The sequence below is a fragment of the Pteropus vampyrus genome, unplaced genomic scaffold (assembly GCF_000151845.1).
Source record: "Pteropus vampyrus isolate Shadow unplaced genomic scaffold, Pvam_2.0 Scaffold144, whole genome shotgun sequence".
Taxonomy (NCBI): Eukaryota; Metazoa; Chordata; class Mammalia; order Chiroptera; family Pteropodidae; genus Pteropus; species Pteropus vampyrus.
Window position 1 is genome coordinate 279,190 of NW_011888925.1, and position 14,943 is coordinate 294,132.

At 48.8% G+C, this 14,943-nt stretch overlaps 2 protein-coding genes across 8 annotated transcripts; one reads left to right on the forward strand and one right to left on the reverse strand.

The window, feature by feature from the left end:
* Window positions 1-642: 642 nt before the first annotated feature.
* Window positions 643-8,621, reverse strand: LOC105297778 (cytochrome b ascorbate-dependent protein 3). Of its 6 annotated transcripts, none has more exons than XM_023535808.1 (9): window positions 8,463-8,594; window positions 6,999-7,427; window positions 5,882-5,985; window positions 5,275-5,327; window positions 4,497-4,695; window positions 3,179-3,387; window positions 2,392-2,546; window positions 1,723-1,879; window positions 643-1,059 (listed from the first exon to the last, which is right to left on the reverse strand). In XM_023535808.1, the coding sequence occupies exons 5-9, from the start codon at window positions 4,678-4,680 to the stop codon at window positions 1,036-1,038; spliced, it is 729 nt and encodes a 242-aa protein (XP_023391576.1). In that variant the 5' UTR covers window positions 4,681-4,695; window positions 5,275-5,327; window positions 5,882-5,985; window positions 6,999-7,427; window positions 8,463-8,594; the 3' UTR covers window positions 643-1,035. The 6 variants fall into 6 exon arrangements, with proteins under 6 accessions (XP_023391576.1, XP_023391575.1, XP_011366900.1 ...); XM_023535807.1 differs by lacking the exon at window positions 8,463-8,594 and adding an exon at window positions 8,107-8,425 and having other exon boundaries at window positions 6,999-7,575; XM_011368598.2 differs by lacking the exon at window positions 6,999-7,427 and having other exon boundaries at window positions 8,463-8,621.
* Window positions 8,622-8,787: 166 nt separating this feature from the next.
* TMEM138 (transmembrane protein 138) lies at window positions 8,788-14,472 on the forward strand. 2 transcript variants are annotated; one of them, XM_011368595.2, is made up of 5 exons: window positions 8,788-8,979; window positions 10,533-10,789; window positions 11,844-12,015; window positions 13,165-13,240; window positions 13,512-14,472. In XM_011368595.2, the coding sequence occupies exons 2-5, from the start codon at window positions 10,662-10,664 to the stop codon at window positions 13,622-13,624; spliced, it is 489 nt and encodes a 162-aa protein (XP_011366897.1). In that variant the 5' UTR covers window positions 8,788-8,979; window positions 10,533-10,661; the 3' UTR covers window positions 13,625-14,472. The 2 variants fall into 2 exon arrangements, with proteins under 2 accessions (XP_011366897.1, XP_011366898.1); XM_011368596.2 differs by having other exon boundaries at window positions 8,873-9,003.
* The last annotated feature ends 471 nt before the right edge of the window (window positions 14,473-14,943 follow it).

A 14,943-nucleotide genomic window follows, 5' to 3' on the forward strand; every position in this document is an offset into this window, starting at 1 on the left:
GCATGAGCCTGGGTCTGGCCAGGCAAGCAGCTGTTCTGGGGGCAGGTGAGGCACTCTGATGCTCAGCAAGGAACACCTCTGAAGATGGCCATGACCCTAAGCTCTGCTGGGCACAATACACAACTTCGGCACGTCTCATGGTGGGCTGGAGTGTGAAAATCAGTGGGGCTAGGACCCTGTCAAGAGAGCAAGGTTTAACCTGCCCAGGACAAGCAGGGACACCCTACGCTAGTGAGGGAAAGTAAAGTCTGAGGCGCCCTGCTACTCCCCTGTTGGGACAGTCGGGGGCAGGTTGTCTGTACTTGGGAGAATAGGTTACCAGGGTTCATACGGCTGCCTGACATTGACAGGTGTGTAAGTCACAGGGACAGCCCGGGATCCAGGCACCAGCTGTAGTAGCAGCTAGAAGAGGTGAAGCCACACGGTCACAGTGGACGCAGGCACACAATGCAGCAACATGAATCAGCAGCAAAGAGCCGTCAGCGCCTCAGCTCCTCTGCAGAGGCTGCTCTGCAACCATTCTCCCCTCTCCTTCCATCACCTCGCGACGTCCCAGTCCAGCCTCACAGCCGGGTGGGCCCGACGGAGATCACAGCAGATGAAGCCTGCCCCGTGGCACTCCCTAAACGAAACGCCTTTGTGAACATCACCTCCCGCACTTTCACGTTAGACTGCACTTGAGCCCCAGCTTATCTGGGCTGTCGGGATTTCCCACCACGTCCTGAGGGGTCTAAAGGGGAAATCTGCTTGACTTCGGACAGACATCAGGAGCGCTGCAAGCAGCCGCGGCAAGTGGGGCCTGTGCAAATGGGGCACTCGGAGGCCAATGCCAAGAAGGGGTGCAGACACCAAAGCCACCAAGAAAAGCGGTGAGCAGTACATTGGAGACAGCAGGCCCAACACAGAGGGAAGGACAGGTTTGGGCCCGGAGCCCAGATGAGTCTTGCGGAAACCAGACGGGCACCCCAGGTAGATCAGAGCTCCTGCGGGGAATCCAGACCACACCACCGGCTGCTCCTGGGGCCCCTTCCCGCTTCACTCTCTCTCATGCAACAGGGACTGGAAAAAAAGGCAGAGGCACAGGGGTTAAGGACATAACATCAAAGTGGCCCCTGACCTGCAGGAGTCACACCAGGTCTGAGCTATTCACACAGAACGCCAACCTGCAGGGCAGTCTTCGCCCAGGCCACCGCATCCTTCAGGGAAGCCCCAAAGCTCCTCAGCCTGATGCGCCCTCCAGCTCACCCCATTTTTCAGGTGCCTGCATGGCCAAGAACAAGCAAAATCTGCTCCAAGCACTCAACTGGTCGCCAAGCACCTGCTAGATAAGCTCCCATCCCACCAAACCAGCCCCAAAGCTGGAAGAGTAAAAATTATGACAGCCCTCATCATGCTCAAGTCCTTCCTTGGGGAAAATAAGGCCTCGCTTTCCCTCGTGAAACCACAGGAATTTGGGGGAGTAACCGCCATCCTCTCACAGGGGACGGGCCAGGCCCCTGGAAGCCCCTGAGCCAGAGCAGCTACATCTGCTACGATGGCTGGGACGTGCTGGCCTGACTTCGGAGCTCCCACCGGCGAACCTAACCTCACCTTCCAGTTACTTGGTTTCCCACCATGTTACTGGGTTGGTCTTCCCGGTCAGGCTCACGCCTTTCCTGGGTGACCCTTGTCTAGACCCAGGCCTACCCCAACAACCTGCCATGGGAGACCTGGACTCCATACCTGTCTTTCAGTCGTGATCCCCGCCTCCGGGCGTTTCCAAGACGAAGCCTGAAGGATATAGAGCACCAGCAGCCCGAAGATCACCACCAGCATCCCAGTGGTGTTGGCGAAGACTGCCTCACCAGGCAGGCTGGAGTATGGCTTGGTGGCATTTTTCCTGAAGATGATGAAACGATGCAGGCTCTTGAGAGGCTTTTCTACCTGTTTCTGCCCAGTGGGAGAATCGGTGCTACTAACAGAGGGTGAGAATGCTCCCCAGGACCACCCGTGACCTGGAATGTTGACATATTTCTAAGTCCCTGCCACAACAAATATTTGCAAAATGCTTTTCAACTACGAAGGAACTCTGTGCCTTGGAACTCATTTTTAAGTGGCAATGACAACAGTATCGATGTTGTCGGGCGATTAGAGGATTAAATTTAAGGTTCTTAGAATAGTTTGACACATAGTAGGTGCTAAGTCAATTCGATAATTGACTTAGCACCTACTATGGATAAACACCTGCTGACTGTTTACCAATCTCAACGTAAAGAAAGACCTTCCAGATCAGGAACGAGCCCAACCCCAAAGGCCCCCCTCCCTTGGTTGGGTCTCATGATCATAAGGTGCATCTTCTGAGGACCCTATTCTTTCTCCTCCACCTTAGAGTTGGGGCCCCACCCCACTCACAAACTGAAGAAAAGCTTCTCATTAATGCCAGAAATGACAGACGCAATGGCCAGAGAGAAGATGGAGGCTCCAAAGAAGACGTGGACGGGTTTAAGGAGGCTGCGCAGCTGCATGGACGCCCAGGGCAGCAGGAAGGTGGCAAAGCCCAGGGACCACTGTGGACACAGGGAGAAAGTACCTGACCATACTGTGGGTGACCAAAGGTCATCCCACCCCGCAAGCAGCTCCTACGGGTCAGGGAACCTTGGCCCACCAGCCACTTCCCGAGCACCACACTGAGCTTCCTGAATGTGGTCTGTCTGCTCCCGCTACACAAACAACGCATTTCACAAAATGCGTAGCTACAACCCCATTCTCCCGCAAACCCAGCCATTCTTGTTTGTCTATTTCCTTCCAGGACCGGCTCATAAATCTCCCTTGTACAGCACTGACATCAGAATACGAACACGACTTCTAGAATTGCTTCTGGTTCACAGAAAGTTGGGAGTAGGGAAGGTGAAAAAGATGATTTAGCATCAACGTGGTACGTGCTGTGACAAGGTTAGCTCAGAGCACTCTGGGATGACAGGTGGGCCGTGTGATGGGTAACAGCAGGAACAGGGTGAGTATGGGAACTGCCAATCTCCCACGGCCTTTTAAATGGCCCGTTCTACAGGACGTGCCCTGCAAGGCCATCTCCAGGCAATGAGCAGAGGGAATATTTTGTGCTGATACAAGCGAAGCCCTAACCAGAACCCATGGCTGCCATCCAGCAGTGGGAACCCAAAGGAGGGTGGAAAGCACCCACCTGGCAGGTGAAGAGGAAGACGGTGGTGATGCCCAACCAGCTGTGCAGGGAGTAGAGGTTGGCGATTTTTGCCTTGTTGTGATATTTAAAGACAGCCACGAGCCCCAGCACGGTCAGAATGAAAGCCACCAGGTGCAGGGCTGCGTGGGCGATTTTCCAGGGCAGCTTGGATCCCATCCACGACTGGGGCAGACGGTACACCAGCGACGCTGCAGGAGAGAGCAGTCTCGGCTTGGCCTGTTCCCCTCGTGCTCACCACACATTAGGGGAATTACCCTGACGTGGTCCCACATAGCCTCCCAACGAAGGAAAGGAAGAAATGCTAGAACATTGGTATCGACTCCTCAGCGTCTCTTGTCCCTACAACAGTCGGTCGTGAAGGGAAGAGGGAAGGGACAGTGATAAAAAGGGAGGAGCGAGTTTCTTGGACCTGCCCTTGGATCATTACAATAATAAAGGTAGCTTGCATGCAGTTCTGCAGGTTACAAAACAATGTCACATTCATTATTTCATCTCCCTGTATTATCACAACTGAGATGAGTTATCAAGAACACAGGATATACAGCTAGATAACCTAGGTCCAAATCCTGGCTTTATCTCCTAGCTATTTGGCATCTTCTTTCTAAATCTGTTTCCTCATCTGTAGAGCAGGGATAACAATAGAGCCCACCTCATAAGCTTCTTGTAAGAACAAAATGGGATGAGGTATCTTAAGTACACAGGGTAGACTGCTATCATTAATGTCACCATCGTTTATTTCCATGTTACAAGTGGGGAAAATGAGGCTCTCTTGGGTCCCAAAGCTCAGCTCTGAATGCATGGGACTAAGATGGGTCTGGCAGGAGTAAGCAGATCCCTTACGTGAAGACCTACTATGCCACGAGAGGCTTCAACCTCCTGCTCCTTAGAGCAGGGTCGGCAAATTACAGCACACAGGCCGAATCCAGCCAACCACCTATTTCTGTGAATAAAGTTTTATTGGAACACAGCCAGGCGTGTGTTTTCATTTTGTCTATGGCTATTCTCACAAGACAATAGCAGAGCGGAATAGTTGCAATACAGATCATACGACCTGCAAAGCCTGAACTATTTACTACCTGATCCTTCACAGAAAAAGTGTGCCAACCCCTGCCCTAGTATATTCATGAAGTTGCCTTTCTCAGATGCCCCCAAATGACACCCGGGCCCGGAGACAGACCAACCCACCCAACCTCTATAGCCCTGAACCAACAGTACAAAAGCCAGCCCTAGAGAGGGAGTGCTCTGCCCCGCTCAGGCCTGGGCCGAGGAACATCTCCCCTGCTGACCTCATACTCACCAGCACTGTAGAACACCACCATGCCAGCAACCATGAGCACTGGGTGATAGTTAAACGTGAGCTTGGTGCCATTCCATGCAAAGCCGCCGTGCCAGCTCCACATCCAATAGGTGGTAAAGAGGATGCATATCATGCCCAAGGACGACAGTGCCAGGACAGACACATAAAACCATGCCACAGCCATTCTGATCAGGCACTCCTAGAAGAAGGAGAAATCACACATTCCTGCTGGCTCGAATGTGCTCCACACGCCAGCTAGAGACCTTGCTTTTGGTCTGAAGGGTGGACACTTTTTGCTTCAGTTCCCCAACTATCAGCCTGGGCACTGCCCTATGAGGCCTTGACAGCTGGGTGGGCCTGATATCTGGTTAAGGACAGTGACTGAGGCCCCGCTCAGCAGCTGGCAGTGCACACAGAAGCCAGTCAGGCCTGGGGCTGGCCCTGGAGAGGTGCCTCATCTGCCGTGGCTGATACCATGGTTCCGGCCCCAGAACTCTGGGATTAGTCTCCCCTCACAGGATCAGAATTGCCTCCCCACAGAAAAGGGACAGGAATTGAAATCCAGGCAAGCTCCCACGAATGCCCTCGGTTCTAACATCAGGAGGCAAAAATCACAGCCGGCAAGGAGCAAACACACTACTACCAGACCAGCCAGGAAGTCCTATGGGCTCCCACTTCTACAGAAAAGTTCTCCCCCAGATGATGAACTCTGTGGGGCTAATCCTCCCATTGGGGAGGTGAGGTCAGGCCTTCACTCCAGAGTCCCCACCCTCTGTACCTTGAATTGGGCAATGGCCCACAGCTGTCCCCAGACTTCTGCTTTCTCTTCCTCTGCGGAAAGTCCAAAGGAGAAAAAAGGAAGTAAGAACTCATGGTCTAGAAAGCAAGAGTTTAGAGTAGGTCCTCACTTAACATCGTCGACAGGTTTTGGAACTGTGGTGAAATGATGTATAATAAAACCAATTTCACCACAGGCTAATTGATATATACAAGACTTAAATTCCTTAAGCTTATCAGTGAACAAAACAACATTATTCAAGGACCTGCTATTGAGATTTCCACATGCACTTGATGAACACAGACACTGACTCTGGTTTCAGGCATGGAGAATGCACAGGCCCCTGAGCAGCTCCTCTCAAACGCCTGACAGGTGGGCACGAGGATTAGCGGACAAGCGCACAAAGTCACAGACTGTCCCTGCTTTCAGCAAATGTGCAGGAAGCATGGGTCCAGTTCTCGAGGAGTCTCACCATCCCATGGACTCATACCAAGAAGATGATGCTGTGGCTTCCTGCAGTTGAGGTCCCTCAATCTGAACCAGTTAACAAGGAGGAGGCCCCTAATGGCCGAGAACTCCCGAGGAGATAAAACACTTGATTCCTTACCTTTAATCCTAGTGGCAGACTGATAGGGTGGCAGCCTGGGCTCTAATTCTTATGAAGTGAGGTTGAGCAGATCATTTAACATTTGTAGGACTTAGTCTTCTCATCTGGAATAAAGGAATGACAATAAGAATATAATTTACTGAAAGGCAGCTATGAGCAGACAGCACACTGAAACATTACACACATGATCCCATTTTCTCCTCTTGACAACCCTGTGAGGGGTTATCAACCCCATCTGACAGATGAGGAAAATAAGGCTCAGAAAGATTAAGTGGCTAGAATCAGAACTCAGTAAGTGGGCAGGGAGTGTTAAACCCTTATCTGTTTGGCCTCATGGCTCATGTTTTTTCCTTGACCACAGGTCATCAGAAGGTCAAGTGAGAAAATGTATGTAAGAACATTGCAGGAGTAAAGTATTACACATTTCTTAGTATTGTCACAGCATTTCATCCCAACTAACAAAAACCTGAAGAATATGGCCCCCGTGCCTGCCCAGTGGCCCTGATTCCATGCCATGCCAGCTCTCTCCACGCCAGATGTCCACCTAACCAGAAACAGACAGAGCTCTCATGAGGTGATCCGAGTTGGCAATAATCTCTGAGAAAGGAAGAGCTGAGGTCTGGGGGTAAAAACAAGCTTCCATGAGACTGGAAGGAGAAAATCATGCCACCGGCTTCCTAGAAGCTTTGTGAATCAACTATCAAGCTCAGAGATTTGCTGCCCAGCCTCAGAGCTGCCCCCTTAGTTCGTGCAGAAGCAGAGGAAGCTTCAGGTCACCAAATGTTCAGTCACCCCCGGGAAGAACTGTCAGCATGAAGGATCTCTTCCTTCCATCAAAGGAAAAAGTAAAAGTAAATATAATCCAAAAAAGACTGTATACACATCCCTGGAAGAGGTCCTGCCCTGGGACAAGCTTGGAATAGACAATGGGGACTTCCCTGTCAGAGGGCTGCAGTGCTATACTGCTCACAGTATACAGATGAGCCCTTCCTCTGCCTGAAACAGAGAACAAAAGCAGAGAAAAAAGGAAGAGTCCAGTGAAAATTGCAATGCAAATGCTAAAAATAAGCTCTCATTTACTCGAGAGCAGGTTGTGCTGATTTCAGGATGTACTCACCACAGTGTGGTCCCCTAGTCTGCCCTTGCTTTGTGGAGCCCCATTCTAAGACAACAAACTCTTCTGTGAAGGGCCAGAATGCTAAATATTTTAGGTTTTGCAGGCCATGTGGTCTCTGTCGCAACCATGTCACCAACTCTGCTAATGTAGTACAAGAGCAGTCATAGACAACACCTTCACAAATTAATATAGCTGTGTGCCAAAAAAAACTTTATTTATGGACACTGAAACTTTAGTTTCATGTCATTTCACATGTCACAAAAAGTTTCCCTTTTCATTTTTTTCAGGTGTTTAAAAATGTAAAAACCATTCAGGCGAGCCAGATTTGGTCTGTGGGTCACAGTTGGTCCACCCCCATCTAACGAGTCCACGCTCTGGAATCCCTTGGCAGAAAGGATTCTCCCAGGCTGCACAGAAACAGATCAGGCCCTGGAGTAGGAAGTGGGTACAGGCATATCTCAGAGGCATCGTGGGTCTGGTTCCAGAACACCCCAGTAAAGTGAATATCGCAATAAAGCCAGTCGTGATCTTTTTGCTGGTGGAGAGTCTTGCGTTCCTTTGTAAAATAACACAACAGCTGTGAAGCGCAATAAAGCAAGATGTAAAAACGGGAGGTATGGCTGTATTTCCCATTCGGCCCTCAGACTTAGGAAAAGGCTCTATTTCAAACTCGTACTACTTTAATATTGTAGACTACAAATAAAGGAACCGAAAGTCATTTTGTTGCTCTCCTGTCCCAGATGAATAGTTCAAGTTTTAGGAATCCTGAGACTTAGGACTCAAGTCCTACTCTTATTTTACAGATGAAAAAAACTGAGGCTCAAAGAAGGAATGTGACTTGGCCAAGGTGTGTAGCAAAGCTGGTACAGGAATCCAAGTTTACGCTCGCATAGCCCCTCAGCTCCGAGGACTCATTTCCAAGTCAGGATTTAGGAGTGAGGTCTAAAATTCCTTGGTACCGACGTGATTCCGGTACCAAGGCTCCCAGCGTGATTACGGGCCCGCCCTTCGGACTATGCCCTGGCCTGCCTCAGGTATTCAGAGAACCGTTCCAGGAACGCCGGGACCGATCCCTGTCTCTGCTGAGGCCAAGGAGGTCCCGGCTAACCTTGAGTGAAAATTAAGACGAGGGGCTCCGCCTGCTGACTGCTGCTTCTGAAAAGCTTTCGTGCCTTTACGACCACCACCAGTAGAAGGAAGGGCACGGAGAACGTTGTTCACTCCCTAAAAGAGAACTGAGGCCGGGCAAAGGGTCGCGACAGTGCGAAGCGAGGTAGCAGCAAAGCCAGTACTGAACCCAGGTAACTGAACTCCCAGCCTGGGCTCATTCTCATCCCCGAACCACAGTGGGACGCAATGAAGTTTGGGGTCTCCGAGACCCGCCTCTCCCTTCCCGGCGCCCGCCGCCGCAACCGAGGCTCCTAGGGAGTGGAATCAAGGACTCTCGGGAATGCCCGAACCCACCTGACGCCGTCGCCCTAGAAAGAACTGACGGGGCCGCCTCCACCTTTTATAGGCTCGCTACACTTCCGGTCGCGCGCGCGCGGTCTCCTGGGAAATGAAGTCCGGAGCCGCTGGGGCGCCGGCTCCCAGCGCGCTAAGCAGCTGAGCACAACACCACTTCCTCCGCGGGCGTTTTTTCCCCAAGCCTGGGATTCCAGGGGTCAGCAACGCCGTCGTGGGTCTACCTTGCCCCTCGTCCCCCATCCCGTGGAAGCGGATATGTTTGGGCCGATGAGAAGCTTTTCACCAGGGGCTGGCCTTGGTCATCGGCTGGGAGGGCCCGGGGAGGAGCGAGCCCAAGAAAGCGAGACCCAAACGTGGCAGCTGGACTGGCCGTAGAGCCGGGAGAAAAAGCCGATGACAGGCTGGTAACGCGGCGCAGACGGGGAGCCCGCCTCCGTCGTCTACTTCCGGAATTTAAAACTGGTTTCCGGAAACCAGATGATGTCCCCATGACAACCGACGATGGGGCTTTGAGGTGAGAGTGCTTGATGAGGAGTAGGTAATGTGTCTAGAAGTCGGAATTTTTGTTGTTATTGTTTTGGTTTCGGTTTCCTGCCAAGGCAGCTCCATTTTAAAGTGGATTGGGAAGGGTCGAGGAAAACTGCCCTGGGGACAAAGGGAATGCGGCAGGTAGCGGTGGACAAACTGAAGACTTTCTTTGCCTTGCGAATCACTGCTGCCCTAAACTCGAGGAAGATGCTCGTTCTTCCCATAGAGGTGGCTGTGGGCAGTTCTATATAACGGATCCTCACAACAGCCCTCTGGTGGCTGAGGTAGTGGTTAGGAGTTCGAGCTTGGATGTCACCTAGTTGTGAATCCTGGCTCTTCTCAACTGCGACCTGGAAGAATGACTTGAACTCTGACCCTGTGCCCTTCCCTGTAGAATAGGGATCATTCTTTCCCACCTTGCAGAATAGTTGGCGAGGATTAGAGGAAATTATCTAGGTTGACAAGTTTATCATGATCCTGGTACGTAGGTGCTATCAATATTGTTGAATGAAGAAAGGGCTGAGAAACCACGTTCACACATCCACCAAGGTGGGACTTTGACACCAGATGAGGTGGGCAAGGTTTATTAACCTCTCAGAGCCTCTGTGTAAAATGGGGATTATATGCATAATGACAGCTGCTAATCAAGATGGGTGTACAGATAAAAAGAAGTAATAAATATAGAGTTTGTAAATTGTAAAACATTTTACAGATGTTAATTTAATCTCAATCTCTAATACTTCGAAGCATTTCGAAATTTGTTTATAAATTTAATCCAGCTGGGAGGGGTCACAGGACGCCCCCAGAGTAACTTCAGAGTCTCATAATATATGAAAATTAGGGCCCAGCTTCTCTTACCTGGAGCCACTGTATTGCTACTGTAATCTTAAACATAGAGTTTTGCAAGAGAGCACAATTTCCTCTCAGCTTTCCCTGCCTGTACCACTTCCCACTTCTCCTGTGCCAACATTTTTGTGTTACATATCAGCCTGTCAGTTATGTAAGAGGCAGCTTTGCGCAGTAGTTAAGAGCACAGACTCTGGACCCAGAATGCCTGGATCTGAATCCTAGTTCTGCCACTTACTAGCGATGTGACCTTGGACAAATTATTTCACTTCTCTGGATTTCCAATTGTCCCATCTGTAAAGTGGGGAAAGTAATAGTGTATCTTCTACCTCATGGGGTTATTGTGAGATTTAAATAATGTTAGTGCTTAGAATAGTCCCTGGCTCATGGTAAGTGATCACTATAACTGCAATTAGTGTTAGAATTATTATATGACCAGATAGTCATTCTTTATAGTACTCTCAGATTCCTTTAGACTCAAAAGTAGAGTTCTGTGTTTAGAAAATTTAGGTGTGGAGACAGGTTTGAGGGTAAGTGTCCCTAGGAGTGACTAGTTGGGGTTTTTTGTTGTTTATGTAGTTCACTGATATATCCCAAGCACCTAGAACAGTGCCTGGCACATAATAGGTCCTCAGTAAATATTTATTATATTAATGAATTTCTAACCACTTTTTTTTTTTTTCTCCTCAACAGACCCTGGTCTTAGAGGAAGGGAAACAGCTCTGATTCTGCGAGACTAGACACTTCTCCCTCAGTGCTGGGGAGCTGTTTTCTGGGGAACTGTGGAATGTGCCCTTGGGCTCCCCAGAGAGCAGAAGGAAGATGCTTCAGACCAGTAACTATAGCCTGGTGCTCTCCCTGCAGTTCCTGCTGCTGTCCTATGACCTCTTTGTCAATTCCTTTTCAGAGCTACTCCGAATGGCTCCTGTCATTCAGCTGGTGCTCTTCATGTGAGTTCAGTGGGTGGGACTGGACAGCTAAACCAAGCAGTTCGAAGGCCCTGACAATTGTGATTTAGCATTTAAAAGTTATTAATAGAATTATCAGGGAGAAAAAATTTCATGTTGTCCTGGGTACTCGCTGGTACATAGTCATGACCCAGGTCCTATTTTTGCATACTTCAGACAAGAGTTTGGGATACAGGGAGCAGTTCACATAGAAGATGAGGGTCAGACTCCTGACCCAATCATTTTAGAAATATTGTCTTACATTGCCATGAAAGAGGATTACAAAGTGACAGGTTAAAAGGATAATCACATTAATCATATATACGAATCCCATAAGATGAAAGCTGTTGGCATTTTTCCTTCATAATGATGTATAGACTTCGTGAGGCACATTCCAAACAGAAAGCCACAGCCTTAGACATGGTTTTCCTTTAACAAGTATTCATTGGCCTGCCAGACAGTTCCGGCTGCAGTGGTGAATCTGGAGAGTTCCTGTTCTCATGGGGTTTCCATCCTAGTGGAGGGATAATGAGCACATTTAAAAAAATAATAATAATAATTTCAAATAGTAAAATGTCATAAAATGGATATAAAGTAGCTGGGGTGGGGAGGGGAGAGCTACTTTAGGTAGTAGGGCTAAAGAAAAGTCTTTCTGAAAAGGGGACAGTTGAACTGAGACTTGGATGGCACTAAAGTACCAGCCATGCAAAGATGAGGGAAAGTGCATTGCTGTCTTGCTAGATGAAAATGTCCGATAGGACCAGGTTATGCTGCAGACAGGGCTGGAATTTTCTGGACATAAGGAGGAAATTAGCTTCTCTTCACAAGTGTCTAGGAGGTTTGTTGTCTGTGGACTGCAACTCAACTGATGGGGCCAGTGTGTAGTTTTCACTTCATGTCATTTGGGGCCCCAAAGCCCATGCTACCTCTGTGGGGGTTTCAGAGGGCTAAATCACAGGGAAGGACAGACCTCATAGTGTCCCTTAGGACTTGAGGCCAGCTCTTGGGTTCTAACACAGGCCTCCATTTGGCTCTACTGTGTTTTCTGTGTCTGCAGCATCCAGGATATTGCTGTCCTCTTCAACATCATCATCATTTTCCTCATGTTCTTCAACACCTTCGTCTTCCAGGCTGGTCTGGTCAACCTCCTATTCCACAAGTTCAAAGGGACCATCATCCTGACAGCTATGTACTTCGCCCTCAGCATCTCCCTTCATGTCTGGGTCATGGTAAGAGCGGAGCTCTGAATTTCTGAATCCTTAAAGGGTAAGGAATATCTTCTCTGGGAATCCAGCATCATTCTTTTACATTTCATGGAATCCTTGAGAAGAAAAAAAAAAGTGAAACGGATGTCGTCTGCCCTGAAGCTAGGTACATGAGGGGTTCACGAGGTGCTTTGCCCAACCTTATGTGTTGAAGAACAGCCTTATCCAAGAGTCGAGGGACATTTCTGGACATTCAGTTCACCTCTGCCACAAACAGGCCTGCCAGGGCTAAAACAGGAAGTTGAATCGGTTTCATCATTAGCTGTTTGGGAAGGTGGGTGTTGATACGGGGTATTCTTAGGCATCAGTGTCCCATGGGAAATAACCAAGCACAAGTGCTGCTTGCCCTTTAGTGCTTCATGCCCTTTGCTGCGACCCATCACGTCACTAGGAGAACCAAGTTCAAGATGCCTCCGTTTGGTTCTGAGGTAAGCCTCAGAGCAGATCCAGTTTTCATGGTTCCAGATTCCTTTTGCTTCACAAATTCTTTCATCTCTGGGCATCTCATGTGTTTCTCAAGTATTCGTTTTGATAGAACACGTTGAAACCTCGGTTCTCTAGTCATTTCTGTACTAAAGTCACCTTTTCAAACCGAACCTTCTATTGGGTTACCCTTATGATTCCCTAGAGAGAAGCAGAGCTCCCAGGAAAGCAGCAGAGCAGTGCTGAAGTCTGTAGGTACTTTCTAAAGAGGATTGTCTCCGCTCCGGTTCCGGGAGCCAAAATAGGTCCTGGCTTTTTACCACAAAGCTCTTAATCTGATTAAACCCTGAGCCTTTATCTGTCAGGAGCTGAGCCTGAGATTTTCAAGGCAAGACAATGACCACACTGAACTGTGATTATGTGTATCATTTCTCCTTGGCCAAGGCTATGGAGTGAAATGGAATAAATAGCTTAGTTCAAACTTCATCCCCCAAGGTTAAAAGGACATTCCCATTGCAGCAAAAAAGTGATCTTGAGGCACCTTTAAGAAACACAACTTGAGGCTATGGAAAGAAAGACGATGAGATTTGTCTATTTTGAACCGAGTGGCATCTATGCAGCTAACCAAGTTGGATATGTCGGAGCCTTATCTGGCCATTAACCTTTCCCATCTATTCATGTCTCCTTCAGAACTTACGCTGGAAAGACTCTAACCGCTTTGTTTGGACAGATGGACTTCAAACACTATTTGTATTCCAGAGGCTAGGTAAGGACCAGACCAACATCAGGTCTCACTTTGGTCCCTCCTATGGCTCTGGCAGTGAGAGCCTTGATCCTGGCTTGCCTGCCCATCACAGCTGGCACGGGATGGGCGGAATAGCCACACCAAGAACAGGAGAGATTACTGTGTTCTGCTCTTGTCAGGAGTCACTGGGAAATCATGAGGCAGGGTCCCTCCGCCTCCTTAGGGTATGTTCTTACCTGAACCGAATACTAGGGAGCATCCCTGAGGCTTCTTTTCTGCTTGTTATCTACAGCGGCAGTGTTATACTGTTACTTCTACAAACGGACAGCTGTGAGACTGGGCGATCCTCGCTTCTACCAGGACTCTTTGTGGCTGCGCAAGGAGTTCATGCAAGTCCGAAGGTGACCACTTCTTGTCACACTGATGGATGCCTTTCCTGCTTGATAAAAGCTACATTTGCGGCTCTGCAGAGGGGGTGATGGGCCCTCTGCACAGGAAGCAACTTGACTTTCCTTGGAAAGGCTCAGGCCAGTTTCATTCAGCAGTCAAAAAGGAAGATGTTCTCTCTTGCAAATTAAAGTGTTGCCCAGTACAGACTCCAAGACATAAATAATTCCTTCTTGGCCTCCTGCTTTGGTTCTATCCCCTTTCCTTTCTGTCCCATCTCCCTCACAGGAGCTCTGTGGCTTTATTCTTAGGGAGCTCACACTTAGCCTGTACAGGAGATGTTCCCAGCACCCACTTGCAAAGCGGGTGACTAAACGATACACAGGGACATTTCTGTACTCTTGACTGATCACACCTTGGACATTTAGATTTTATACTCGAAGCACTTTTTTTCATTTTATAAATAGGAAATAAATTGAAGTCTTTTTCCATAAATGGTGGAGTCTATCTGTCTAGCTAGCTCTCTTCATAGTTAAGAGGCATGCCAAGGCCTAGCCTTAGCATCTCCTTGACATAGTAGGCAGATTGGGCCACAGAGCAAATACAGATATTCATTGGGTCCCATTATGAGTACAAGATATTTTTGCAGAAATTCAAGATGTAATCTGACACCCCTGCCTGACCCCTGGAGTTCCAGACATCTGTGCTTTATACAGACTCCATCCCCCTGTCAGAGCCCTGAACTGCCCTGTTTTGGCAAAAGAAATGATTTAAATTCATGTGCCCATATTATCAGTTTTCTATTGCCAGAATACACTTGCCAGACTTCAGTAGCATTTAACAATAAACAGTTACGTGACTCTTAAGCCTTGGGGTTCCGGTGGTCTGGCTGGGTTCAGGTGATTTCTGCTGGGCTTGCTCATGTGTCCATAGTCAGCTGTGGGTCAGCCAGGCAGCTGTGATGATCTTGGGATCCTTGGTTCTTGCCTAACCTAGGCTGACTTCAGCTGGAATGACTAGGCAGCTCAGCTCTGGTTCACATGACCCATCCATGACTAACTAGCCTGTATCTGTTCACATGAGTGGCCAAGGAGCCAGAGAACAAGCCCCAGTGCTTCATCCCATTTCAAGCCTCTACCTGTCTCTTTGACTGCCATTGGTCGAAGCAGGTCACGTGACTGTACCCAGAGTCAGGTTAGAAAGCACTACAAAGTTGGAAAAAGGCATGGATACAGGGAAGGGCTGTTAATTGTCAGTCTACCTCACCAGAAAGTTGTTCTATGAAACTTGTTATTCAGAGACACTTTAGCCAAACTTTTTCCCTGAAGGGCCAGATA